General features: G+C 40.9%; 1 protein-coding gene across 3 annotated transcripts in view; it reads left to right on the forward strand.

The window, feature by feature from the left end:
* col4a6 (collagen, type IV, alpha 6) overlaps window positions 1-27,728 on the forward strand; it is an 83,683-nt gene that overhangs the window by 43,548 nt on the left and 12,407 nt on the right. The window contains exons 4-26 of one of the 3 annotated variants that reach the window (XM_068307867.1): window positions 4,321-4,398; window positions 18,302-18,436; window positions 18,638-18,682; window positions 18,786-18,905; window positions 19,014-19,076; window positions 19,575-19,610; window positions 19,887-19,949; window positions 20,520-20,555; window positions 20,673-20,714; window positions 21,111-21,200; window positions 21,343-21,396; window positions 21,536-21,598; window positions 21,791-21,835; window positions 21,936-21,989; window positions 22,149-22,218; window positions 22,337-22,447; window positions 22,582-22,731; window positions 23,129-23,182; window positions 24,488-24,583; window positions 24,982-25,136; window positions 25,238-25,420; window positions 25,498-25,681; window positions 26,977-27,021. In XM_068307867.1, the coding sequence (XP_068163968.1) occupies window positions 4,321-4,398; window positions 18,302-18,436; window positions 18,638-18,682; window positions 18,786-18,905; window positions 19,014-19,076; window positions 19,575-19,610; window positions 19,887-19,949; window positions 20,520-20,555; window positions 20,673-20,714; window positions 21,111-21,200; window positions 21,343-21,396; window positions 21,536-21,598; window positions 21,791-21,835; window positions 21,936-21,989; window positions 22,149-22,218; window positions 22,337-22,447; window positions 22,582-22,731; window positions 23,129-23,182; window positions 24,488-24,583; window positions 24,982-25,136; window positions 25,238-25,420; window positions 25,498-25,681; window positions 26,977-27,021 (1,972 nt within the window). The remainder of the gene's footprint in view (window positions 1-4,320; window positions 4,399-18,301; window positions 18,437-18,637; window positions 18,683-18,785; window positions 18,906-19,013; window positions 19,077-19,574; window positions 19,611-19,886; window positions 19,950-20,519; window positions 20,556-20,672; window positions 20,715-21,110; window positions 21,201-21,342; window positions 21,397-21,535; window positions 21,599-21,790; window positions 21,836-21,935; window positions 21,990-22,148; window positions 22,219-22,336; window positions 22,448-22,581; window positions 22,732-23,128; window positions 23,183-24,487; window positions 24,584-24,981; window positions 25,137-25,237; window positions 25,421-25,497; window positions 25,682-26,976; window positions 27,022-27,728) is intronic. The other 2 variants (XM_068307868.1, XM_068307869.1) reach the window with 2 other exon arrangements.

The following is a 27,728-nucleotide window of genomic DNA, read 5'->3' on the forward strand; positions in this document are numbered from 1 at the left end:
ATAGGCTCCAGCAGAATCCTATGACCCATGACTTCAGAGAGGTAATTAAGATCATCTCATCTTCAAGAAGATGAACGAATTAATGAACTGTTAGTTGAGCCAAAGTAGCCACGTGCAGGAATGAGCTCGATTCCAAATCCTAACAGACTAGTTTCCCACATTCCACAACCTTTTCTTAAGGTTGCACAGTTTCATGGAACCTTTGGCAATGTTTTTCTTGGAGGCTTATTTAAAATAGCCTCAGGTTGATATTGTTATATTGTTTTATTTTTTTTGGGGGGGGGGTCACTGATTGGTTACCACTCTGACGGGTTATTACTCATGTCAGTAATTAACTTTTAATCGTGGTGAAGATCATGAATTTGACTCAAATCTGGAAAAAGTCCCTGAAAGGTTTTTGGTCATAAGAATCTCTTAAAGACAAGTCTTCATTTCTGGTATATTTAGCAATAAATTTGAATAACTTATAGTTTCTATTTCATTGAAAGAGTGAAGCCAATGCCGTGGACTTTCTAGCTTTTAACAGGGCGATTCTAGCAGTGTTACCCCCACAATCCCACAACCACCATCATGTTAAACGTGAGGAATTCCACAACAAACAAAGCGTTTAAAGCTTTATCTCATTTCTTTTTTAAAAACAAACCAGCCGACCTGTCACATCATGCTCTCAGCCATAATTACACAAATTGTGTATCATACTTTAGGGTTGCTTTAGACTCAACGTTCATCCGGGATAACATCAGCAGGTCCTTTAGGAATGAGAAGGCAAGTCCAGACGTCAGTCGCTGGCCGTGAGCTGCCAATCGAATGGAGAGCTGAGGCGTTAAACAGACAGGTATTACAGATGGCTTTTAAAATAAACGTGCGTACAGGAAAGTGTTTGGATAGTAAAGTATGAGCAAACAGCAGAGATTGATTGGGAACATTAGCCGGGTAATGCCAGGATGACGGAGTGGGAGAAAGGCTGAACACGGCTTTGAATTCATGCAGACAATCGGGAATGTGCCTGTTCCGTCACGTTATGTTGGCTAATGATGCAAATTATGAGCATTGTGCTTTTTCTCCGGTGGGCCTTATCTTAAAGTTGCACATGTCTAATCCTGTAGCGGCTTTACATTCCTTTACCCTAGTAAGGCTCTCACCTGAACATAAAAGGTCAATTCAGTCAAATTGCACAGCATATTTTTCGCACTAAAAGTGTCAGGCAATAACATCTTAAAGCAATGTGGTGATTGGCCCAATAACAGACTTGTATGTTCATGTGACACAGCCCTCTAGTGGCCAGAGTGAGGAGGGGGTTGTACTAACATCATATTAAACAAGATGTGGTGTACATTTTTTTCCTGTAAAAATATTAAATGCAATTAAACTATATGGATTTATTAAATCGGAATAGATACATCCAAAAATATCATGACATTCTGGAATAGTGATGATGACAGGAGTGAAACAGTAAAGGCCAGGTGAGGTAAGGTGGATGTTGGTTGAAATACTTTATACTTTTATTACTGTCTGTGGCGACATCCCCCCCCAAAAATGTACAATTTCCTGCAACTAAAACTATTCCTACTGCTGAAGAACAGTATACATCTACTGTATGTACCTGTTTCAAGGGCTCTATGTGTTTATTTACCTTAGATGATTCTTTATGGATCACATCAGGCCATTTCCTCCTCTGTAACGCTGCGTCATTCATCCCTCATCGCTCATAGCGTTGGCTTAGCGTGTGTTTTCTCACATCACCTGTCAGTTCTGGTTGTGACCAGATCTGAAGAAGAGTCAATGCACATCTCGTCCCCGCCCAAGTAAAACGAAATAGTAATTTCAGTAGAGAACTTTTTTTTACCACTTGTCAGTGCTTTCATTTAAATAATTTTTAAACCACCTAAAAATCCCATTTGGTTTTCTTCTAAATTCTGTCAGCCCGTTTTATTTTTTTTTTATTTTTTCTTAATGCTGTAAAAACCTTATATGTTTCTATTTTTAGCTTCATCCTCAGCCAACTTCAACTTGAGCTCCTCTCCCTCCTTTTCTGCCCCTTTCTTTCCCCTCCTCTTCCTGCCTTCCTTTCTCCCTCCATTAGCCCAAATGTTGCTGTTTCCCTGCTATCTCTCTCCCTCTCTTGCCCTCCTTCTGTCACTGTGATTAGAGGAGTTGAAGAGATCAGAGGGAAGAAAGCGGGACCGGCGCTGCTGACCTTTACCCTCCTTCGCTCCCTGGTCTGTGCCAAGCGCGCTCTCTCCTCTTTCTCTCTGTTGTTCACTGATCCTGCCTTCTCAAGCCGGTGGTAGTTGGTAGTACATCCACTGGTGGTTACCTTACAATTTCCTCACCTAGAAATGTTCTGTCTCATATGGATATTTCCATAAAAGAACAGATATTTCCTTCATGATGTGGTGGAAACCAAAATACAGAGCTAAAAGAAAGAAATGCGGTTATGATTTTACACTTCACAAGTCAAATGTGAAGGATTGGTTGCCCTTGAGGTCTGCTGTGTGTCATAAGGTGGCAAGAAAAAAAAAAGATTTTGTTAATCTCAGCCCTGACTGGTATGAGTGGAATATGTAGGTATTTACATCCATCAGATGACCCCACACGACTCTAGCCTTTCCCAGGCTGCTCTACTAGACTAGCTGACGATCGCTTACAGGGGTCCCAGAGGGTCCCCGACCTCGATTATTTTGGATATTAACGCTCACAGACGGTGGTCTCATGAACGAATACATTCCCTGGCCTCCCCACCTCACCCTGTCCTCGGAATCCCCATCACCCCCCAGTCAACACTCTTTTGTCCTTCGTGTCCCCATCTCCTTCATGTCTATCCGCCCCACCAGCAACCTTTCATCCACTAATCATATTGAAATGCCAGCCATGGCCTTTGAGCTTGCCCTATAAAGACCCCCAAACCGTGGACTCACATGAGGCATTTGCTCCCATGTTCATATGGAGGTGATAATTAGCTACTTATACTCAGCTTAGACTCTCTCACAGTATTTAAGACATAGAAACGGACAGATAAAACGTAAAACACTCTCTCCTGACCATCACCTCCCACCTGGACAATGAAGAAGTGAATAGATGGCATGGGGTGTTTTTGAAATTATAAGAGCTACACATATATGAGCTTATGCCACTCAAATGTCAGCTTATTAAAAACTCACTCTGCCTTAGACTGTGAAAGCACGGCATGTTTGTCAGATATCTCAGGAATGCCACCCTGAGTACCAAAAGGTTAATCTGGAGTTCATTTGGAGTTTAGGAGCAACAAATGTACGACGATGTGGAGTTTGTTCGCTCAGCCTTAGATGGGTTTTAATAGAGGCCAAATAAAAGGAAAAGATTTAGACAAAGTGAAACATCTGGTTACTTGATTTAAAAAAAAAAAAAAGTTTTCTCATAAATTTGTCATTTGAATGTCAAAGAATTTTTGAACATTCACAAATTTATGACTTAAAAATGGATTACTCCCCTTGGCTTTTGCATTTATTTTTATATCATCAGTTTACCGTATATGGAGTCGTGAGCCTCTTGTTCATGGTTGACCTGAAAAACAAAGTCCCACAGGTTGCGTTACATTAAGAATAGACTTATTTATAGTAGTGATTTTTGAAAAGGTCATTTGCTTGAAAAGGTTTAGTACCACCGACACAGACTAATGGGATTTCCTTATCTGCTAATACTGTCAGCTCACGGGTTCGTTTCTGGTTGTGTTGAAGGCTGGTTTGTGTCCGTAACTAAACAAAAGCTGAGAAAAAGAGATAGGTATGAACGGCGGTACACAAACTCACCTGTTCCCTGATAGAAAACAGAAAATAACAGCGTAAGTCTGCAATGAACACTTTAAAACATTCAGATCTGCACAAATGGGATGTTGGGGTTTTTTTTTAACCTGGAGAACATCAGAACAAATGTTTGATATTAGATCATTTGTAGATGCTGTTTTTTAACTAGAACATCCAGAATCAGCTCAGACAGGATCTGATCTTTTCCCTGAACTTAGTTTAAATAAATTGTCTCTTTCCAATTACTGTAAATCTGCCGACTTCCTATGTGTGCAAATATTAGGATTTGTTGTACCCCACATGAGTCATGGTGTGTTAACCTCAGTGTCTCCTGTTCTAATATTATTTTTTTTTAAATTCATGAAGGGTTCTACTCTCTGCCAATTATTCTTCAGGCTTGATAATTAAAAAGCAAAGTGCGACCACAATTTTCAAACGTGAATAGGAAAAACGCCAGAATGTCTGCTATGGTACAGCCGCTCACCACATTTATTTCAAGGACGATGTCGGTAATCTCTGTCTGATTTTATTCCCGCAGGGCACCGATCCTAACGAACCATGTGCAGGACAGGACTGTAGCAGAGGATGCAAGTGCAACCCGGAGAAAGGCAGCAGGGTGAGTCATTCCTCATCTGCATGATTCCATCGAGATTTATTTTGTTCCTGTTTCCAAAAAACATGATTTGCGCATCTCAGTTAATACATGCAAGTCCTTTGAGGTCCCACGGCTTTTATTTTTCTACAAAAATCACAACTTTATGTTTTACTTTCACAACATTAAGGGAACCACAATGGGACATGAAGGTGATAGTGTGATTCATTCAGCAGTATTATGGAATGATCTACTCCAGATAACCAAAATCTTTGCCCAATCTCAAAGACTTCAGGGAACGCTAACGTTGGTTGCTTGCATTAGCAATTCTTCTTGACACCAGATCACGATTATGGGTCAGGGTTGTAACATGGGTTGACTAGTAAATTTACATCCATTCCTTTTGGTTTGGCTCCTTTTCCACTGATTTTGGCTGGAGGACGATGACTTCTTGCTTGGAGAGCATACTCCGATGATGAAAGCCTTCACATTCATCCAGGATATGCTGAAGGTCATCACCTGGTGAAGACAAAAGAATCATGTCATCTGCAAAGAGCAGAAACCCAACTCCCAAACGGGACATTCTCCAAAGCCTGAAACATAATACTAATGAAACATAATGAGCCCAATTAGGTATGTTTCACTCATTCAGAAACTGCCAAATAGCACTGAGCAAATAATTTTAATAGAACCACAAGAAAAGTTTGAAAATACAAATATAAATCAAAGTACAAATAAAATTACTGCCTACTTAGTAGATTTACTGTTTGCATTCTTTTGTAATTAACCATTGCATTCCATTATTTGGAAGTAGTACACGCAGAGACAGATTAGAGAAGTCCTTTCATTTCAAATTGATGATATCCTAATGAGGTGTCACTGCATTTTTAAAACTTTCTTTTGATCACACAGCTACACGCAGATATGATCGCTATTTAACATATAGCCTTACAGCATGAGGTGTGTCATACGTGTTTCAACAGCCCCAACAACAATCTTTAGATCGTTTAGTTATTTCTTCAGGGAGTGAATCAAACCACACAAACATGAAATGGCGTCTTTAGGCAATGAACTCATTTTCCTGTCATCATACCGAGAAGTTAACGTCAGCCGTCGTTTTTTACCGATGGTAAAATAGTGTTGAAAATAGACTTGGAGATGATTTCCTTGTCAAAGAGTAACTGTAAATTGGGGCATCATTGGTTTATAAATAGTTCACATCCTTTACGATCTGCTCGTAATCATTGCTCAGAAACACCACAATTGAAGGTCCGACCTTCAAACTCTACTGAAGTATATCAAGTGGGTATAATTACCATAATTGACCTAGAGGATCAAAAGATAAAGTACAAAATTAATATTGTTGTCTGTTGAAGAAGTCTTGAATCCACTTGTTGAAATAATAGGTCATAATTTAGTAGGGTGTTTTACTCATAAACGTAATCTGATATATTTTCCAGTGGAGTCGCCCCCTGCTGGCGATCAGCAAAACTGCTGGTTTGAATAGCATTTAGTGTTACTCTTTCTTCAGTAGATTTGGTGATGTCTTAGTCTCCTTCTACATGTCTGGTATTATTACCTCACAGGATAGTTTCTGCTTGGCTACTTTGTTACGGATTTTGACTATAATTATGTTTCACCGTGGTCTAAGCATAGCAAGGGTTTACTTAAAAATAGTTTAATTTGTCAACACATTCTTCAGGCCTTTCTTTTTATAATGTACATAAATTACAAATAATCACCTTTATAATTAAAAAGCAACTGTTACATAAAACTTTTCTGACAAATGTACTTTTAAATGATACCCGTACTTACATACACATGCTTTCACCCTGTCAGCTGATCACAGTTGTGTGCTGACAGATGGGGTCGTCCCATTCTCTGATTTATCACTTAAGGTGATGGTTAAGTGGAAAGTTTCAAGATGTTTTATATGTCAGTATATACAGCCTTCGTAAACATTCCTACATTAACTAGCACCCATAAATGCTTCATCTTCATCAGGTCAGAGCTGTTGAGGTAGTAAATAAATGGGTGGACTTCTCTTGATTTTATGGACTCTCAAACACAGAGCCTCAGACAGGTGATAATGTAGATAATAATATCACCACTCTAACACACATCTGTTGGTCTGTCTTTTTTTTTTTTTTTTTTTAACATTTTGGGTTGGGGGTTTTTTGTGTTCTATTTTATTAATAAAATTCCCAAAATTCTGCCTTTATGTGAAATGGCCTTCAGGTGAGACCTTTGTGTGTTCACCTCTGGCTAAAACCAGACTACCTGGGGTTTGGTCTCTTTCAGCCTGTATCCAAACAACAATTACTGTCTGACACAGAATTATAGCCTTTCTACTATACGCTAGTTTAGCTAAATAACACAGTGACGACTGCCACATTACACCCGTGTAGCTGTAGGTAAATGATATAGCTCAGGTAATGTCTCTACTTCTGCAACTTCAACCTAAATGACACGGCTGTGGACAGATTACCTTCTTTACCTCTTTCTGTTGGGAGATATTTAAGACGTAAGGTGCTTATTTGTCCCTTTTCAGTTTTACTTTTGTACTCAAAGGTCAGAAAGGTGAGGTGCGTTCATGGTCATAGCTGCAAACAGCTGTGCACTTGGAAAAATAACATTATTTAAAAAAAACTTGAAAATCTTAGTTTCAGAGCAGGACAGACAAATATATAAATTGCGTCATTTAAAAACTACAATAAATAAGTTTTTGGTTGGTTGGTAGCCATAAAAATCCATTATTCAGTAACAAGTGGTTGAGAACTGGTTGATTTTCAAGGAGCATTTTTGTTTTTTTTAATACATAAAGCCTGATAAAACAAACAATAATAATAGTAATTAAAATATTCACCATATCTCCATATATATAAAGATGAATGAAAATGTGAGTTTTTAGTTCACATTAAAAAAACTAATTTGGGGGAATTTGTGGCGGCGCTGATGTGTAATTGCTCCAGTATTAATAATAAAGATATATTTACATGATTCCAAACATTTTTCTTTTCTAATTCAATGAAAGTTCAGCCATCTTGCACCTGCAGCATTGTTTCTGTAAAAACTGCTGGAACATGTAATTTGGAGTCACAAACAGACCATATATTATGGCATCACTGCAATGCCTGACATCAGATAAATACCAGATGAGACATTCCTTCATTGAGATGAATATTTTACTTTAATTCTTCCTCCAACTTGCTTTGTTTGCTTTGGATCAAAATCACTCACCTTTCTCAGTTCGTCTGGTAAAATTTGAGAAGATGTTCGACAGAAATTATCTTGCATGCCAGCTGGAAACTCTGCCAACTTTTGTGTTAAAGAAAAAACGAGTTGAATCAGACACAGCTGAGTTCTGGCAGAATGTAACTGTCAGTTTTTAAAAGCCATGTGTGATTTTTGGTGTTGCTTTGTTGACGCCTGAGGGGCAACGTTTTCTTTCTGCCACTGCTTGTCAGGACAGAGGGTCAAATCATGCTCAAGAAGAAATGATAGGGTTGATCAGAAGTTCATCTCATAAACTCATCAATCATGGGTAATGATATCCACAGATAGAGAATGTCACACACAAGAAAAAATTGTTTTGGTGCAGATTTTTTTATGAATGATGTAAAACTATAAGTAACTACGTTTCTAGAATAAAACTGTAAAATATTTATTTCACAGTTACAGAAAGGCGGATTTTTTTGTTGAAGAGTTGGCTCTAAATCTTAATAAAGCGTTTTTAAACCAACATCAACTGTTATCAAAGTCAAATGTTAATAATTGGAGGAACACACACACCTCTGGTCAACTTTCTATATCATAAAGCTGATGGAGATATTCTAACCATAGGTGTAGATGGATAGGTGAATAAATCAAAATCTAAAGCCTGGATAAGACCCAGCTTTCCTGGCCTTAACACACGATCCAGGTGGTGTGTGTGTGTGTCGCCTTCTGTTGGCTTTCATTATTAACAGCCCAAGGGCTTCAGTATTTTCACCTCACATGTTTTCACTTTCTTAACTTTAATATCTATGTCATATTGGACCCATTAAGCCCAATAACATCCGCTCAACAGGGTAAACCCCCCGGGGTCAAAGGCCAGTGTTAGGGATGACAGGAGGGTCTGTGTGTGATCAAGTCTTGGTTGGGTCAGCACACTGGAGCTTTTCAAGTTGCAAAGAGGTCAGGATGGATGAGTCTTTATTTAATTTTGACCAGATCGGTATCAATCAGAAACAGACAGCAGAGGTGGGGCTGCCTTTTTCTAGTCTTGTTGGTACCAAGGTAGTGTCAGCCAATCAGAATGCTTCTGCTCTGGCGTGATCCGCCTGGCTGTAAATTAATTACTTCAGGATCCAGAAGCTAAAACAAAAGACCACTTAAGTACATCATCTGACCTCTGGCCTCAAGGAAAATTAAATTCTTCTAACAAAATAAGAAATTAGTGAGTTGACTATGGCCTAATGTCGGGTTACTAGAGTACTACAGCACAAGTTTGACCTCCTTGTACCCTAATATTGTATGTTTAGTGCAGTACATGTCCTCCTATATAAAACAGTATACTCCATTACACGAATATGTTTATAATGGATGATGTAATACGATACAAGTCCAAGTATGACTTTAACATCTGCTCACTCAGACATTCAGAGATGAATCTGGCTTCATGTGGATGAATCTGTCCAAACTATTGAGGTATAAAACAGATGTTTTGAACCAACTATTTCAACTGATTTCAACAAAAAATACAAATATGCAACAATTAATCAGTTAGACAGAATAATATAATACAGTGTGCCTTCGTTACTCGCGGTTAATGCGTTCCAGGAACCACATGCGAATCACGACAAACTTATCTTATTATTCACGTTAATTTAAACGTTTTTGAACCCTCCCCGTACTGATATTAAACCGCCTTCTATCTGTCTTACCTTTTCCCACAATCTTATCGACTGTTTAAAGCACTTTTTTTGTCTCACGGAAGTTCGAGACTCACAGAACGTAGCGCACTTCCGGATGCCGTCAGCGTACGGTATCACGTGACTGCCTACCAAAAATCCGTGATAAGGTGAAGTCGCGAGTGTTGATGTGCGAATGCGCGTGGGCGCACTGTATTTGACATATAAAACATAGTATAATCTGTATAATTAGTGGCTTAACTTTAAACCTCGTTTAATAATGATTTTTCTGTATTTTTACTTGTTATAAATAGTATTATAATTAATTTTGCATAATGTTGATGACATGTCTGTATAAAGATCCAAGAGATTCTTCCACCAGTATTTCTAAAAACATAAAAAAAAATACAAGACTCTCTCTCTCTTTCTCTTTCTCTCTCTTTCTCTCTTTCTCTCTCTCAATCTCTCTTTCTCTCAATCTCTCAATCCCAGACAACAAAGGGGAGGCAGGAATAAAGGATGAATAGAGAGAAAGCGAGACAGTGCAGCAGCCGCCCCTTTTAAAACACGATGGGGGTAACGTGATAGTAGTTGTGTGTCCCAGTGGGATGAGAAGATAAGAAAACGGAGGATGGAACCCCTTGGAGGGGCCTCCTGATGAAAGACTGTTTCTCTGAATTCCTTTACGTTAATCCTGAGGCAGGTAGAGAGGAAGAGAGAGAGAGAGACTGGCAGAGTGCCTTTATGTCAGAGCAGAAGAGAGAATGGCTTCTCTACTTTTCCTGAAGCAGAAAAATTACAGAAGACAGAAATCTTCCATCTGGATCAACAAGTTAAAGGAAAGAGACGAGAAAGAATAAAAGAGGCACCAACTAACAAATGAGTAAACAGGATAGTATCTACTGATATCTCCTATCTGTACAGAACAACCAATCATTCCTGTAATCTCAAAGCAGATAGAGAAAACTAAGCATACAGTAGCAGGGAGAAAAGAAAGGAGATCAATATGTGAAAACATCTGCAAAAATACCAGAGAAATATTACATTAAATAAACTCATTGATGCCCAAACAGTGTCAAACTCTCCAGTAATCACGAGCTTTGCTGTAACGGCATTACAGAACACAAAAAACCCCCCGCTAAAACACTAAAAGCAAATCATCCTTTTGCAACATGATCTCAAACCTTTGCAGACAATCCAGTGGATCTGTGCGACACGCAAGAGGGAAGAAAAGACAGAATGGGTTTAAAAGTGAATAGAAGTTACTGCATTTTGCCTTTGAATGGGAAAATTCTCAGCAGTAAGAATGGTGGGAAGATGGAGCAGACAGAGAAGAATGAATGAAAAATGAAGCATGAAGCTTCTTAGATCGCAGCAAGGCTGAAGAAAATGATCAAATGACCTCTAGTTGCCCGTCATGCTTGAAAGGCGACTAAATCGACTGATCATTTTTCTTGTGAAATCGTCCGTAAATAAGAGGAGAGAAGAAGAAGACATACAGCAAAAGCAATATTGTCAGATGGAAGATTATATATTTAATCACACACATAGACACACGTGCATGTACACGTATGCACACACACAGGTTCAGATTGCACATAGATAATCACCCTGAGACAAGCATGATGGTTGAAGTCTCTTCTCTTTTCCTTATCATTCAGTTTATCTCTAACCAGTCTCTCTTTCTCTAGACGCTCTATACACATACACACACACACACACACACACACACACACACGCACGCACACACACACATGCGCACACAGGCATATAAAATGGTGGTAGAGTGAGAATTTACACACCCCTTAGTGCAAAATGTCTCCACTAATGAAACCAAACCTCCATGTCTTTCAGTCGGTGCTGAAATGATGGAAGGATGCTATTCAGCTTTGAACACACACCTGACACTCATATCCACTCAGCAGACAGAGTTTAGTCTAGGAGAGGTCAAAGGTCAAAGCCAACACAATGGTCAGGATGGGCCTGGAGGTTTGGGACAGCCCCAGTAACATAGACAAAGAGATGGACAGATTTTATACAATCCCTCCTGTTTCTTTACTCTCCACCTGCCTCAGCCATTGGCTTCTATAAAATGTATTTCTTATTACAAATACAGGCGAAATTAAAAAAAAATAAATATATATATAGATAACTAGAGAATAAGAAGATGTAAGGAAAGCTGCTGAAACTTAAGTCAATCTAAACAAGCCTCATGAGCGGCGCCTCAGTTTCTGCACAATACTGCCCTCACATGGCGAGTTGAGGAACCGCAGTGAAGTCCCAAAAGAGGACCATCTGAACGGTGCGTGTAAGTGTAGAACAAATATCTGCTATCATCCGTTAGTGGGTGGGCATTCAGTGTTCTTTCATTGAACATAAGAGTCAGGGGGGATTTTTATTTGTAGAGCAATTGGAAATTTTATTAAATTAATTATGATTTTTCTTATTGTTACTTCATACAGGTTTGCGATAAAATAATGTTTATGAAGTTTTGCATACTTCGTTTTTGAATTTCAAGCTGAAGTTGACTGGATATTTTACAGGTTTCTCCTCTTTGCAAGAATAAGATCCCTTCTGGGTGATCTATTGTCTCACATTCACGCACACACACGCACACACACACTTTTATACAAAGTGCAGGAATGTACATAACTAGTTATTATGATTTTATAGGCTCTCAGGATTTGATGCCATGATGTCGGCACAGTTATTTATGGCATTTCCACTCCACACACACACCAATAGTTGAGACAAATACACACCATCATTTGTGGCATTTTTTCCTCTTGTCTGCTCATCATGGAAACTTAGTGATGAGCTGTTAAACATGCAGATGCTCAGCACCTTTAACAGGCTAAGAATTCTTTGGAATAACCAATAATATGTGTGTGTGTGTGTGTGTGTGTGTGTGTGTGTGTGTGTGTGTGTGTGTGTGTGTGTGTGTGTGTGTGTGTGTGTGTGTGTGCGTGCGTGCGTGTGTGTGTGTGCGCGCGTGTGTGTGTGGGACTACTTAAACAAGTCAACACAATAAGATGTCACTCATGGTTCTGATGTAGGCCCTCATTACGCAGCCGGTGGGGTCTCAACCTGCAGGTTGGGTGGGCATCAGATCATATCGGGAGGGGAGAAAACCTGCTGTACTTCAAAACATAAGTACAAAAACTTCTGTTTTGAAGGACCAGAGAGGAGATAAATGGAAATGGAGAGGAGTCCCACAGTGCCGATGCAGACATACACACTGATAGAGAAAGTATGCGCATCACTAGATCAACGACAAACTGCGCAGGAATCTAAATCCCTACTAACTAAACACAGCTGGATTCAGCTTGTCTTCTCCTCGGGTTGTTGTTTTTTTTTTTTGGCGGCGATGGGGAAACGCAATGGCGTCTCGTCTGGCGATTAAACAAAGAGAGGTGAATCTGTCTCCAGATATTCGAGTTCCCTAATGAATGGAGTCAGACTTGTTGTATTCCTGTTTGGTCTTCACATTTTTCTCCTGTCAACAAAGTTAAATTTGGAAAACAAGAGTTGGATCCAGATGAGATCATGTCGGCTATGGTCGTCTGTAGTTGATGCTGATTATGATTTAAATCATCCGCAGTTTCTTTGTGTCACATTTCCTGGAAAAACTTGAAAATCAAAACACTTAAAACACGGTGACGATGAGTCTCAGTGGATTACATGAAATCATGACAAACAGCAGATTTCATTCAGTTTCCGCTTGGTTTTTCTACGAACTTGATGCATTAACAGCATGGAACTGAAGAATCTCACCCCATCTGGGAAATAAAAGTGAAACCATATTGGGATAGCTCATCTAAAAAGACATTCATCTTTTCCTTCCTTCACTACTCTCCCTCATCTCCCTCCCCTCGTTCGCTCCATGTGGGATGCTTCTTTTTCTCCCTCATTTACTTTATTCTGTCCTCCCGTCTCGATGGTTCCTTTCCAAAACACACATCTGAAGCTCAAACTGGAGATGGCATCTCTAATATGGGTGCTACTCTGATCTCTGGTTTGCTCAACAAAGGAACGGTTTTTTTTTACTACTCAAATCCCCGATTTAGAGATGTAGCAACAACAATCCAACAATCTACAGCTTAAATTCTGTTTTTTTTCCCGCATGAATGAACAGGAGAGAACTCCTAATGGAATGCAGTCATTTGTTTTTTACCAAACACCTTAACCCTACATTAGTTCCTGGAGGTCTTGAAGGTTTAAAGACGCCTCACGTGTTAATTACATCTGCTGTTTGCGCCGTTGTCTCCTCAGGCTAATTTTTTCTTCACTCCAATTACACCATTTAGTCAAAGTGTCATAAAAGTTATATTTATAGGTTTCCATTTAGCCTGAGCGCTATTTTGTGGGAAATTTCGCCTCTTTGTTTGAGAAAAGTAGGTTTTAAGGCTCAAAATGTTTCATGTTCAAATGGCCAATCCCTATCCTGCTCCCTTCCTGTCCTACGGCTGAGAAAACGCTGCAGCTTTTTTGACATCATCACTGTGGGACGGCACAGCTAATGGGGTTCCTATGGGAGGGGAAAGCACCTGGATGAAAGGAGAGAGCAGACTGTTTGTTTAATGGCGGTCATTGCCACAAACAGATGAGTCGGCGCAGACAGGAGGGATTGGAATCAGTCAGTAAAGCATAAGATGAGAAAACTAGAGACACAAGTCCTGACCTTTAGGGGAGTTGAAGGCATCAGCCTCAGAAACATATGCATGACTTTTATTCTCCATATGAGCCAAATTGACAGAATTGGGTTTAGAGTTTTGTGTTTGGTGACAAATGCGGCCTTTTTGATGTGATTTCTCTTCGAGTTTCTTAGAAAGTCCATCTTGAAATGCCAGCATGTGTTTGCGTCTGCGTCCGCCCTGCTTTTGTTGTCTTCCTCATCGATGTCTGAGATAAACAAGGGTGTTTGGGTTAGTGGCCCAACCACTGGCGGGGATAGGAGAGGGAAAACCGGGCGAAACATTCCCGTCTAGAGTTGCTCTGGTGGTGTCTGTGTTGACGCTGGTGGAGCTGCGGACTCTGGTTCAGTGTTTTCACTCGTTTCATCTCTATCGGCATCAGGAGTCTCGTTCTTTGAGACCTTTTGTTACATCGTTTTGCCTTTTTTGTCGAGGGCCTTTGAGGATCTGCCGAGTCATGTGTGTGTGTTTCCATGTGGATCGAGCTGTAATTGGGTTATCACACTGCCCCGCTGGTTAAACTTGCACCCAGAGACCTAACAGTTGCCACCCCCACCCCTTCATCTTTCTCCCATCAGAGTCGCCCAGTGAGTATGTGGTGTGACAGCTAAAATCTTCCCCCTAGCACACTCGTTACTCAAAACAATGCATCCCGACAAATCCTCACACACACACACACACACACACACACACACACGGACACTGGTTTTTACATGTAGCTAGAATCTGTCTGTCCAAGCACTCTCCTCGGTCAGGAAGTGATGTGGGCTGATGGGAGCTGTAAGTCCAGAGAGCTTAGCGTCCCAGAATAGGCCCCATTGTGCCCTTTGTGCTGGAGGGGATTTGAGCCTACAAACTGACCAGTCTGCTGGAAGGTGATGAGTATGGAAGGTCTGGAGACCCGACGGGCGGGCGTGCAAACACATATAGATGCCAACTGGCAAGGATGTCGGGAGACCCTGGCAGAGGGATAGTTTGATGACTGCACAAGTGCATAATGTGAGCAAACCACATGTGAGCCATATGGAGTATAAACCCTCAAAAAGAAAGAAGAAACACTAAAATATTTAGAGTCATGCTGGACATTGAACAGCAAACAGGGTAAATTTAGCCGTTAGCTAGTTGAGAGGAGCTTTTCGCCAATAAATCTAAATGTCGTCATCGTGTTCTCAGTCTCACGGCGATGGAAAGTCTGGTCTTAATCTGTGAAACATTTTCTGATGAGTCACAGCAAAACAAATGTTGCAGCAATTATTTATATCCTTCTTTAAATGGAGGTCTTGGTTGCCTCTAGCCTTGAAGCTATCAGCATTAGCGCAGAATCCTTCTCAGGAGGGTGCACCAGCTCTGATGTGTGCACATGCACCGCTGGATGAGATCCTTGAGAACTTACGACCTCGACATACCTCAGTGCTCACCGATAAAACCGTGGATGAAGTGTTTGATCCGACGAAGGCGCTTCTTCCCACATTTTGATCCAAGTCATTTCAGACGGGTGCAGTAGCTTCAAGGCTCCAGTTCAGATTTTAGATTAGAAAAGGAAGGGAATAAAACAAATGATGCTTTCTCAAATCAATTTGGGTTCTTTAAAACTGTATTGAGTCACATTCTGTTGCTGCGTCACCTTATCCTGTTTTTTTTAAATTCATGAATTAATTTATGAATCACTGCTCCATAAAGAGTTTAATGTTGATTTATGTGGAATTTATTCAATATAATCAAGTACAAAAAGTGCCTTTTGATCTTTTTTTTTCAGGATTCAACAAATTTTAATATCAAGTGTTATTTAAGCTATTTGGGTTTTTTTTGTTTTTTAAATGCACCTGTGGAAAATCTCAAAAAAATTTTGCAACAGAAAATTATTTTATTCTTGGTGTTTTAAACACTGCTCTGATGACTGACTTGTTGATTAATCTTTGTACAGTACTCACGGCATAGACACCAAGGTCAATGAAGACTTGACCTGTGTGTAGATCGCCACCTAGTGGGTATTTTCCAAGCAGCCTCGTGGCTCAGTAAAACTTCACAATCTTTTTTGTCTTTATTGGTATTTCCCCCTTTTCCCTTTTTCATTCCTCCTCTTTAATCTCCTCTCAGCTCTCTGATCTTCTCTGCAATTCCATGCCATGTTTGGGAATATCCAGAGGTGCTTAAAAACCTTCAAATAGTCAAAGACTAGAATTTTGCCTCTATTTCTTAGCTTTGTCCCTCATTGCCAATGCATCAGTGGTGAAGTGTGATTAGGTGTCATTTTTAGTCGGATTTGACCTCAGCTAACACCTCACATTTTACCTTCACCTTTTACCTTCACGTAACACCAGACAGGCAAAAAAAAGTATTTGAGTGACTCCTGTGAACTGAAATTATGATGTTGCAAACACAAGATGATGTGATGCCACAACCGCAGTGTGTACAGATACAGATACACCTGAACCGGTTGCAGGAACGCTCAATCCTTGACAGGCGGTGGCAGGCAGATGGTGTGGAGATGGATAAAGAAAAGAACTGAATCAAGCTGGAGGTGACAAAGTTTGAAAAGAAAGAGAGAGAGAAGTGTGAGAGAAAGTGGACCACCACATATTTTCTCCTGGTGAAACCAGGTGTGATCGAGCCAGACAGCTCCGGCGAGGCGGCCTCTGCCCGGTGTAACCTTGTCATTACCGCCTGCCTCAAGGCCACATGGGCTGGGAGCGGCGCTGAAGTCTCAGGGTGACGGCGTGGTCAACATTAATCCAGGAACATTGTCGCTTTAGAAACCAAGTATTGTGAAGGAGAAGGAACCTCATGCATGTGTCAGTTACATTAATCATCCAAGTCACAGATGATGTTCTAAGGTTTTTAGTTTATGCTGGTTTAAATTGAGCTCAGAATACAAGAGTTGTAAAATCCTTACACACCATTTGTGCAAACCCTCTCTGATCCCAAATGCCCACATCCAACGCTGTATAATTTCATGCAAAAGGAGACACGCACCACCTCGTGATGTCAAACTGAGATAGACTGGATAGAATGCTTAGCATTAGCCAGTAAATGGCAAAAGTTCCTTGATTAGCGCAATCTAACCCCACCACCTAAATCCACTGTTAAACATTGTCTTTAGCTGGTGTTTTAAGCTTTCTCCAACATGTGTCTTGATTCTAAATCAGTTACTTCTACTAGCTGAATGGGTCTGTGTCTGCAGGCAGAACATTTATAGATGAATGCGACCAGGTGCGGAAGAAAAAAGTACCTTTCTTTTTGCATCGTGTGTGTGTATGCATCTAATAGAGGGGTGTGTGAACTCTTGCCTCGAGTCTAATTAAGGGTGTGCAACTTCTCTGAACGTAGATATGTGTGTGTGCCATATAGTCTGCCACCATGTTTGCACACTTCTTTGGGAAGTTGACATTGAAATACGGACAATGATGAGGGGAGAGTTAAAGGTAAGGATGTTGTTCATGTAAATGCCTATGCACACATATGCATTTACATGAAAATCCATAAACACCTTGTAAATGTTGTTTAGCACTGCTTTACTTCCGTAGATAACATTATCTTGTGTGTCTGAGGGTCTATATGAGCATGAGTGATGAATGAGAATGTTTTTTTGTGATTTAAATTCGAGCAAAAGTAATGAATCGTGATATTTAGTCCAACCAAATCTGATTTAAGAAATTTCACCCCGGACAACTCTAAAAAAACCAAATCCTTTGACTTTCCTTGACCCCGAATGTCGACACCTGTCAGTCTCTCCTCCCTCCCTGACATATAAGTTAATGGCAGGTTGTCAGCAGTCGAAGCTGTTCTGCGAATGTGTGTGTTTGTGTAATGGGTTTCAGTCAGAACAAGCACGCCCGATGTTGTTTCTGCCGCCATCATGTGGCTGAAAATAGTAATGCATCCCATCATCAGTGGCACTGACACGATCATGTCATTATAAAAGGATTACAGTTTTATTTTGAACACCTATAAACGCCCCAAAAAGTCTGTCCTTTAAAACAACATCTATCGTTGTTACTAAATCCACTGTAGTATTCTGTTCTCTGAGTGCGGATGCTGCTGCATGCTGACGTAAAGCATCTCACCATCCCTCTGACGTTTGTGATCAGGAGGCATATGTTTTGGTATTCTTCTGGGTTTTTCCATCTAGAGATTTTACCCTTCTCATATTTAGAAAAAAGACAAAGTGGCTTCTTAACGAATCTGTTTCCCTACATCCACAATGACCTCAGCAGGCAAATCTTGACTAACTAGCAAACAGTTCTGCATCTCTCAATACTTATTTACTGATATCTGTGATTTTATTGTTTGTAATGAAATGTATGTCAGAGACCCTGAGGATTTTTTAAAAATTTATATCAGGGCCGTCCGGGGCCACTCGGTGAAGTGGGGAGGAGTGGAGCAGAAGGGCAACGAGGGGGCCTGGGTCCTGCGGGCCCAAAAGGAGAGAAAGGCCACCTTGGACTGAAAGGACCATCTGGCCCCAAAGGAGACAAGGTGGGTGTTACGGATCCCAACGGCTACTCAAATCTGTCTATCCATCCATTTTCTCGTTCACGAGATGATGTCAATGCAAAATGTGTTTCATGATAAGATAAATGTACAACATTCAGTCCATTCTGTGTAAACTGAGTGATCTGTGGCCAGATATTGCTGTTTAAGTCCATTATGTTCACTTTGGATTATGTGTTTACACAGGGGCCTATGGGAGTACCAGGGTTTCAAGGAAATGATGGAGTACCTGTAAGTAGAACACAACACACACAATGTGTAACCATGTTCTAAACCTGTAGAAGTGTCTTTGGTGTCACTAAATGTTATTATTCCCTTCTGATCGTCTTTGCAGGGTCACCCTGGACTGGATGGCAGCAGAGGACCACCAGGACTGGACGGTTGTAACGGGACCAGAGGAGATCCTGGCCCGTCTGGCTACGGCACAGGTGTCCCCGGACTCCGTGGTCCTCCTGTAAGGACTAACTTTATTTCCTCTTTTATTAGTTTAGAGGTTTGAACCCATCATTTAAAGAAGGCAAACAGATAGACAGGGGCTGAGTCTGTCTTTTTTTTTCAACAGGGACCCCCCGGGCTAAAAGGGCAGAAAGGAGATCCCCGATTCATCTTTGAAGGTGGCATCACGGTGAGGCGTGAATTTCATCCCAAAGGATGAAATTCTTTCAGCAGAGGTAGAGATGTAAAAGCCAGAACCCCCCAGCAGATGGCCAGCAGATGGTGCTGTTGTAACATTAATGGCTCTTTTTACATCCCGTGAAGCAGTGATACAGTATATTGTAATTGTCAGTGTCCGTCCGTCTGTCGTCCGTCCACCAAATATCTTTACAACTGTTGCAGATAGAAAGATGAAACAAAAAGCACATTACTCGGGCAGCAAAGGGAATGAAAATGAGATGATGACCTTGGCCTTGAGAAAACTAGGTCAAGGTTAAAAGTTCCACTATTATACCTTTTTAGGTACACATCTCTGAAACCTGTTGAGATATAATCACAAACCAAAAAGCAACATTTTTAGGAAGCCAAGAGGCACAAAAATATGACGATGTCGCGGGATGATGCAGTCTCCGACTGCCTTGTTTAAAAACATTTTCATCAGTCTGTTCTTTCTTCTTTGTGCATTCAGAGCTTACCAGGATTACCAGGACCCGATGGTTACCCAGTAAGAATTTCACTTCATCACCATAAGATGCAACAACTTTATGAAAAATGAACCTAAAAACATTCTGCAGTTGAGCTCCATAAATGTGCTATAAGTACAAAATACTGTATATTGAACTTCACTAAGGTGAAGTGAGAAAAGAAAGTCATGTTGACTTATAAGTAAAAGGGACAAAAAGGAAAATAAATAAAATGCACTGCATGCATTTTCCTGATAGTTTTTTTATTTTTACATTACTGTATAAAGAACATTATCCCTGTTTTTATCTCTCTGCAGGGCATCAGAGGTCCTGATGGTCCACTGGGTTCTGTAGGTCCAAGAGGCCCTGAAGGATACCCTGTATGTAAACATTTATCTGTTCCTCTTCCTCTGACTGCACCTTGTTTAATAGATGATGGAGATGATGGTTTGTGGCTGGTGATGCTGTAAATATATACATTCATTAATAATCAGAAAATAATAATAATAATAAACACAGATTCTGATCGATCGTCCTGATTGTAATACTTCCCTAAATTTGTTTTTTAAATACAGAGAATGGAAAATAGTTCATTCTGTCCAATGCAGCGTACCCTACAAATAAATCAGAATATTTAAAATATTTATAGTATTTTGGGAGCAAAAAACACTATTTCTGTAATATATATATATATATATATATATATATATATATATATATATATATATATATATATATATATATATATATATATATATATATATACGGTATAATGAATTAATCCGAGATAATAATTTCATATTTACAAAAGTAAGATGTAAATCTTTGCACGTAAATATGTTAAACACTGTTTTTATTCTGTTGGAAATGACTGTCAGCTGATTTATTATTTACAATTCTGTTTCCAACGTATCTGTGAAATTCATTCTGTCTTTGTGATGTACATTTAGGGTCAGCCCGGTCCTCCCGGTCCCCCGGGGCCAATGGTAGGTATAACATTAAATTCAATTTTAATTTATTTCAGCATATTATAAGTCAGTAAACTGTGGTTGTGCAAGTGTTTGCAGAGGTTTACGCTCTCTAACTGTAATCCATGTTTTCAGGGGAGTCGTAGTGATGGATATCAAGGAGAGAGAGGAGACAAGGTACGCTGTTTACTTCTTTATTTGTCTCATCTTGCATGAGAATTCTAATCTGGCTCGTATCCGATGAAACGCGGGCCATTGATTCCCATCTGATAAATGACACTCAGATGTGATGGAACATGCAGAACGCCCATGAACGAGACAAGGGATATTGAATATCTGTAACATCATCAACAATAAGCCTTAAAGAAGCCAAAACATTTAATGGTGTGAAATATTTTGGTTAATTTGGTGTAGCGTAACAATTCACAGTCTCTGAAAATTTGTCTCAAAAGTGACCTTCAGGTTTGAGCGTTGACGAAGCAAATTAGATTCTTCCTTCGTTTTTCCACTCCACCGACCACCACGGATCCTCTTGGTCGCCTGACGGTGTGTTATGTGTCTTTCGAACTCCAGGGTGACGTCGGTCTTCCCGGACCAAGTGGTACTCCAGGCGACGGGTCACTGACGAGTGAACAAACTCTCACCATCTACAAAGGAGATAAGGTAACACAACACACACACACACACACACACACACACACACACACACACACACACACAGGGGTGGATCTGATGGAGCCAAGGTCATCCAAAATCATTTTGATTACAGCAAAAAGATGTTTCTCACGCTCTTTTTTTCTCAAAGGGCAATCCTGGACCAAAAGGGTTGAGAGGATTTCCTGGTACTGCTGGACGGCCTGTAAGAATTTCTTTTTTTTCCCCAGCAAATTCAGTTTTCAGTGACATTTTTGCACAATTCCTGCTGGTTTATCTGTAATGTGAGGTAATTTTACTACTTTTAAACCCAAAACTCATCCTTTTTTTTTTCATATGTCCAGGGACCTTTTGGCTATCGTGGTGAATATGGAGAGAAAGGCATTCCTGGATACCCGGGGGGAAGAGTAAGAGCTGGCAGATGACTGTATTCTCTAATTTTACTGCAGGAAGTGGAGATGCTGATGGTGCTTAGTGGAGATAATTTCGCAGAAGTTTTCTTCCATGGTTAAATTGTTTTCTTGTCTTCTTCTTTCAAATATATATCACTTTTTTACTTTTTCTTTTCTTCTTCTGTGGTCTCTGAATCCACCCAACAGGGTGCTCCTGGTTTTAATGGGCCTCCTGGAGCTCCAGGGCAACAGGTACATCTCTGAGTCACTACACATGTTTAATTTAATGTCAGCATCCAAACATTAGTACCATAATGTAAAAATACATTAACCCAGATTTATTATGAAACAGGGATACAGAGGTAACCCAGGATTCCCTGGCCAACCTGGATACATCGGAGCCAAGGTAAGATGAGTGTGTGTACGGGACACATGCTACGCTAACAATAAACTAAGCATCACCAGGTCCCACCTTTCATTTACATGCAGACATTAGAAGAGTACCCGTACAAGTAAAGCCTCAATAGTTTCTTTCTTATGTAATATTTTGTCTGGGATCTTACAGGGAGACCAGGGAGATCCCGGACCACCAGGACCACCAACGTATGTGAGTGAATTGGGCACTACTGTTCAAGGTAATTCCGACAGACAGAATCCAAACCTGTGATTTAATCCATGGATAAATGACAGGCTGATTGGACTTTATGTGTAGAAGGTACGTTTGCCAACAGTGTCTTTCCTGATTGGCTGCAGGACCACCAGGTGAACCAGGTTACAATGGCCTGCCTGGGGCCCGTGGTGACCAGGGACCTCCAGGGTTCCCAGGACCACCAGGACGGCCAGGGATTGGTGGATTTGGTTCAGGTACAAAGAGAAACATCCACAATAGAAGATTTATCCATGTGTGTGTGTGTGTGTGTGTGTGTGTGTGTGTGTGTGTTTATATGCAAATGCTTCATAATCTGATCATCTCCTCTGTTCTTCTGTGACATATGCAGGTGGACCCGGATCCAATGGTTTTCCCGGGACCCCTGGTCCAAAGGGAGAGAAGGGTAATGCAGGCATACCAGGCTTTGGCTCTGAAGGATTCCCCGGTTCCCCTGGATTACCTGGAGCCCCTGGCCTTCCTGGTCCTCCTGGCCCTTCTAGTATGTTCACACACCATCGATTGACTTGCACTACATCCCTGACAGGTGGCCATGAAGGCTGATGAGCGTTGTTTAGAGATGAGGAATCTATTAAGGGTCTTGATAATTGAAAATTTGTAATCTTAACTGTGTTTACCAGTTAATTGGATTCGACAAAACACTTCGAGCTGGATTCCTGGTATAAAAAGAGCTAAAAATATGAAATATTTTATCAACTAAATGTTAAGATATCCAAACCTCTTGGTGCAGCGTCTTCTTCATCTTGACACAAAGAGCAGTTTGGATGAGAGAATTTGCAATTAGAAAATGGACTTTGTATTATTTACCAGTCTAAAAAGTCACTAAAAGTAGCAAGAAAACATTTTTTTCGTCATTCATCATTTAACTGTCCTCCAAGGCTTTGTCCAAGGCCCCTGTGTCATCCATCCTGAGTGGGTCTCCATTCCCCAAGGCAGGTATTCTAAAGATGGTCATATTGCCATGAGCACCATGGCAATATTCAGCCTACCAAAAAGAAATTCAAAGCAACAAACACAACTTTCAGCAGGCAGTTTCTAATCGCCCAAATGCTTTATTTTCGCTATATCTGTGGAGGGTGCGGTGGTAAGTACAGCTGAGAAGAGCGGAGGCTAATAGAGGCTTCAGACTTGGATGGGACCGTCTCCCTACTCCAAGCTGCTTTTCTCATCTTTGGCCACAAGGTGTCGCCTGCTGGTAACATGATTCAACGATTTTACCCAGATGTAATGCATGGAAGCAGTGGATTATTTTTATTATTATATGTTTTACTCTGTTGGCTCAAAGGCATTAAATGATGCGAAAGCAAATGGAAACATGAGCTGAAAGAAAATAATTGCAATGACACTGATATTAATCATATACATGCATTTATTTTTCTTTCAGTTTGCCAGCTACCTATGTAAAATATTCCATCATGGCGTTATTGAAGTTGTATTATGTTCTCACTTCTTACATTTTTGCAGCCTTATAGATATGTGTCTGTTGATGAGCTCAAAGATTAACTGACCTATGCTTGAACCAATGCAGAATTATTATTATTATACCACTCTGTTCAATGGTAACACGTTATTATATGGAAAAATAACAGGTGCATCTTCACTTCTGTTATGAATACGCCGTAATTTGACCTTTGACCTTGGATTTACCAAACCAGTTATATCAATTCAGAACATTTACTCTCGGATGATGCTTTTGCATTTTTTCCCTGGACACAAAATGAAGGTGAATGTGTATTTATAGCGGTCTGCTTCCTCCTCGCGTCGATGCCAAACAGCCCCTGCATGCAGCTTGTAGCTCTCAGCCATTACTGTCGATGTGAAATCACTGAATCGGTTCGTGCTAGGCATCGTTCTGGTTTATGATTTAATATGAGACAAACACGATGAAGGAGAGCCTCTATCATCTTGCAGCAGCAACTGAACTCTTCACTCATATTACTCACAGACTAATCCTGATTTTACACTGTGACACCAAGCTGCACTGTGCCGACTGTTTATGTCCTAAAAACATTTATGTATAAGAAGAAAAACAAATTCTTACCTCACACATTCGTTATCCATTGATTGACACGTTCCATCAGTCGGCACGATCCAGCTTCATGTTCGAACTGTGAAATCTAAAAAATCACATGACTTATTGATTGTTTTAGGATAGACTGTTCATAATGTCGCAATTCAACCTTTTATGCGGTCTGATTTAATGTTTGTTTGTCTGATTGATGTTTGCATGCTTGCAGGTTCTACCACAGGAGGTTCATCTAGCATACCTGGACCACCTGGGGCAACTGGACCCAGAGGTCAGCCGGGTAACACGGGATACAAAGGCTTCAGAGGTATACACATACACACAGAGACACACACGACGACGGACACACACATTGATTTCATGCAAGTGAAAAAAACAATCCTTGAAATGACGCCAAGAACATTTGGAGTCAAATATTTATTCTTCCATACCTAACATAGTTTGTAATGGGTTTTTTTAATCATTTATCAGTATATTTTCTTATTATTTTAATGTTTCTTAAAAAAAAAGAACAATGAATGATTATAATAGGTATATTTCCAAAATGCTGTTTTCTCACAAACGTTGTCATCCGTAAATGTTTATTCATTTTCACTTTAATTAAGCATTTTAATCCCCTTGGAAAACATTTGATTGATTTTACATCCCTTCTTCTTCACATTGCACTCTTTCATTTATCTCTCTTCCAACAACCCCACCCTGTAGGTGACCCTGGCGACTGTGCCTGTGCAGGAGGGTCCCGGAGTGGACCTGGCATACCTGGACTCCCTGGAAATAACGGCAACCCTGGTTTCCCTGGACGAAAGGGTGAGGCCGGCGATCAAGGCTCGCCCGGCTTCAACGGCGTCCCGGGATCTCCTGTCAGTAGGAATTTGACTTTGTTCTGATATTTACACGTCTGGCTGTTTAAATTGTTGTAAAATTATTTATGGTGTTTCACTAACATCTTTCTATCCTGCAGGGGCGTGCTGGTGAAAGAGGTTTTGTTGGCCGCAAAGGTGAGAAGGGTGCATCCTACTACCCCTCCTACGGTGTGGGGGTCAAAGGCGAGCTTGGCGCTCCTGGACCCAGAGGACCTACAGGGGAAACTGGAAAACCTGGCAGAGACGGACAACCTGGCTTCCCTGGAGCCCCTGGACAGCCGGTGAGTGTTCAAAATCACAGGATTCATGTGAAAAAATGGAGAAGAAGAATAAAAATCAACCTTTGTTTCCTCTCAAGGGCGATGGCGGCTTTTTTTCATATGGAGAGAAAGGCTTCCCCGGATTCCCGGGGTCAAAGGGTCGACCCGGTGGTCCCGGTGAGCCGGGCTCCGGCTACATTGGAACTCCTGGCTTTCGAGGAGAGCCCGGAGAACCTGGGATACCTGGGATACCAGGAGCTCCAGGTTTACCTGGGCCAAGAGGTAAGTGAACCCGGGGGGGAACAATGGTGGAGGTAAAAAGAAGAAGTATGAACGAAGATGCGTGATGGAGAGAGAGTACGTGAGATGGAGGGTGTGTGTGTGTGTGTGTATGTGTGTGCGTGCGTGCGTGCGTGCATGAACGTCACGCTGTATTCTCCCCCCACAGAGTGTAACTCCCGATCATTCATCCATCCCATCCGATCACCGTCCATCCTCGTTTGTGATTCATTTTTCACAGCAGCTTCCTGCTCCTCATTCCTCGGCTGCAGCAGCAAAACTGATTAATGGTCTTCATTAATGTGCTTTACACACTTCTCCTGCAGCCAATAATAATCTACAAACTGCTTCGTTTGTTGACCGATCGACACACTGATTTCAATGCTAATAGCTGCTGTGCTTGTATGATCTCAGAGGATTTGATTTGCTTGAACATTTTTGTTCTTGTCCAGAGCAAAATGACAACAGTCCCGTTCCCACTTTTAGAAATTTAACAAATTATTCAGGCAACGTTAAATAAAACGAGATTTTTAAATCTCAGTAGAAGTGGCTCAAAATTGAATTTAAGTTAAAGGTAAAGAAAAAGCATGTTTAGAGCATGCTACCAGATGATCTGAATAAAGGCATTGTTCACATTTTACAATCTCCTGATTTTTAATCTGTATGATCTGTAGCACGAGGCTATAAATGAATACATAATAATACGCCACATGATGTATGATCGTGTGGTGCAAATAGAGATTATAGCACTTCACCGATATTCTTCTCCTCTGAGATTAAATGACACAGAGTCTGCCTCAGCAGCAGCAGCAGATGGCCACTCATCTTCATCATGAATGCGTGCCGCGATGCTAACGCTGAGCCTCTGATCCGTTTTGCTCTTAATATGAAGGTTATTGTCGCTCAGATGAGCTGAGACGTTGGACGGTTTAGACACCGGTCAGACTTTTCCACAACGTTTCTCAGCTCGTCGAGTGAAATAACCTGATTTTAAGCACTTTTACACTGAAGCAAGGATTTGTATATGCTTTTCCCTTAACTGGTTGAGCCTTGAATTAATTGAATGAAACTGATTGCTGATTTTCTGATATCTGTTTGAGAAGAAAATATATTTTAAATTGCTTAACTGGCGCATGCAAAATGACTGGCTTTGTATTCTGCCTCTCTCTCTCTCTCTCTCTCTCTCCCTCTCTCTCTGTCTATCATCATCCATCCATCCATCCATAAATTCCATCCATCCATCCATCCATCCATCCATCCATCTCTCTAACCGTCCCTGTGCATGTGTATCTGTCCAGGTGAAAACGGCTGTGAAGGGGTTAATGACGACGAAGAGGGAACGGGTGGGTAACTGATTTTTTCATCCACCAGCCAGAGTAACGAGTCTGGGAGACGATCGCTTGTAGCTTTAGTTTTCAATCGGCCCAGCAACTGGTGGATTGATAGAGCATCGTTCTAGCAAAGCAGATGCTCTACAGAAAAACTAGAGCAGGAAATGAACCGAATATATATCCATAGGTGGAAATGAGCAGGAATAATCACAAGCTTTGTAAGAGGAAGCTGAAGTCAGAGATAATTAAAACATTTCCACTGTTTGATTCCAGTAAAAGTCCTTTCAGTGACTTTTGGATCCACTGCTAGTAGTCTCAGAAAGAAAGAAAGAAAGAAAGAAAGAAAGAGAAGCAGCTCAGGTGGAATATATGATGACTCAGCTCACCAGCAGCCCACACCGCTAGTAACTCTGGGAAATGTAGTGTTAGCTTCAGCTGTCAATCATTTGTCCATGACGGAGCCGATGGAAGCCTCTCGCTCCCCTACGTCTCAGGGATTCCACTCTGGCAGTCACTCAATGATTGGCAGTTAAGTCTCAGGTTTTCCACTTCTTCAGAGACACATCACCTTTTTGTTTTTGTTTTTTTTTGAAACGTCCAATCAATGGACGGCCTCGGTCGGCCACACTGTCCTCTTCCTCCAATCAAAGCTGCTGAAGCCTGGCGCATGTTTTCCAGCCCTGCCTCTGCTAAGCGCTTTTAACCAAGTGAGGGATGGG

Source organism: Antennarius striatus, chromosome 23 (genome assembly GCF_040054535.1).
Source record: "Antennarius striatus isolate MH-2024 chromosome 23, ASM4005453v1, whole genome shotgun sequence".
Taxonomy (NCBI): domain Eukaryota; kingdom Metazoa; phylum Chordata; class Actinopteri; order Lophiiformes; family Antennariidae; genus Antennarius; species Antennarius striatus.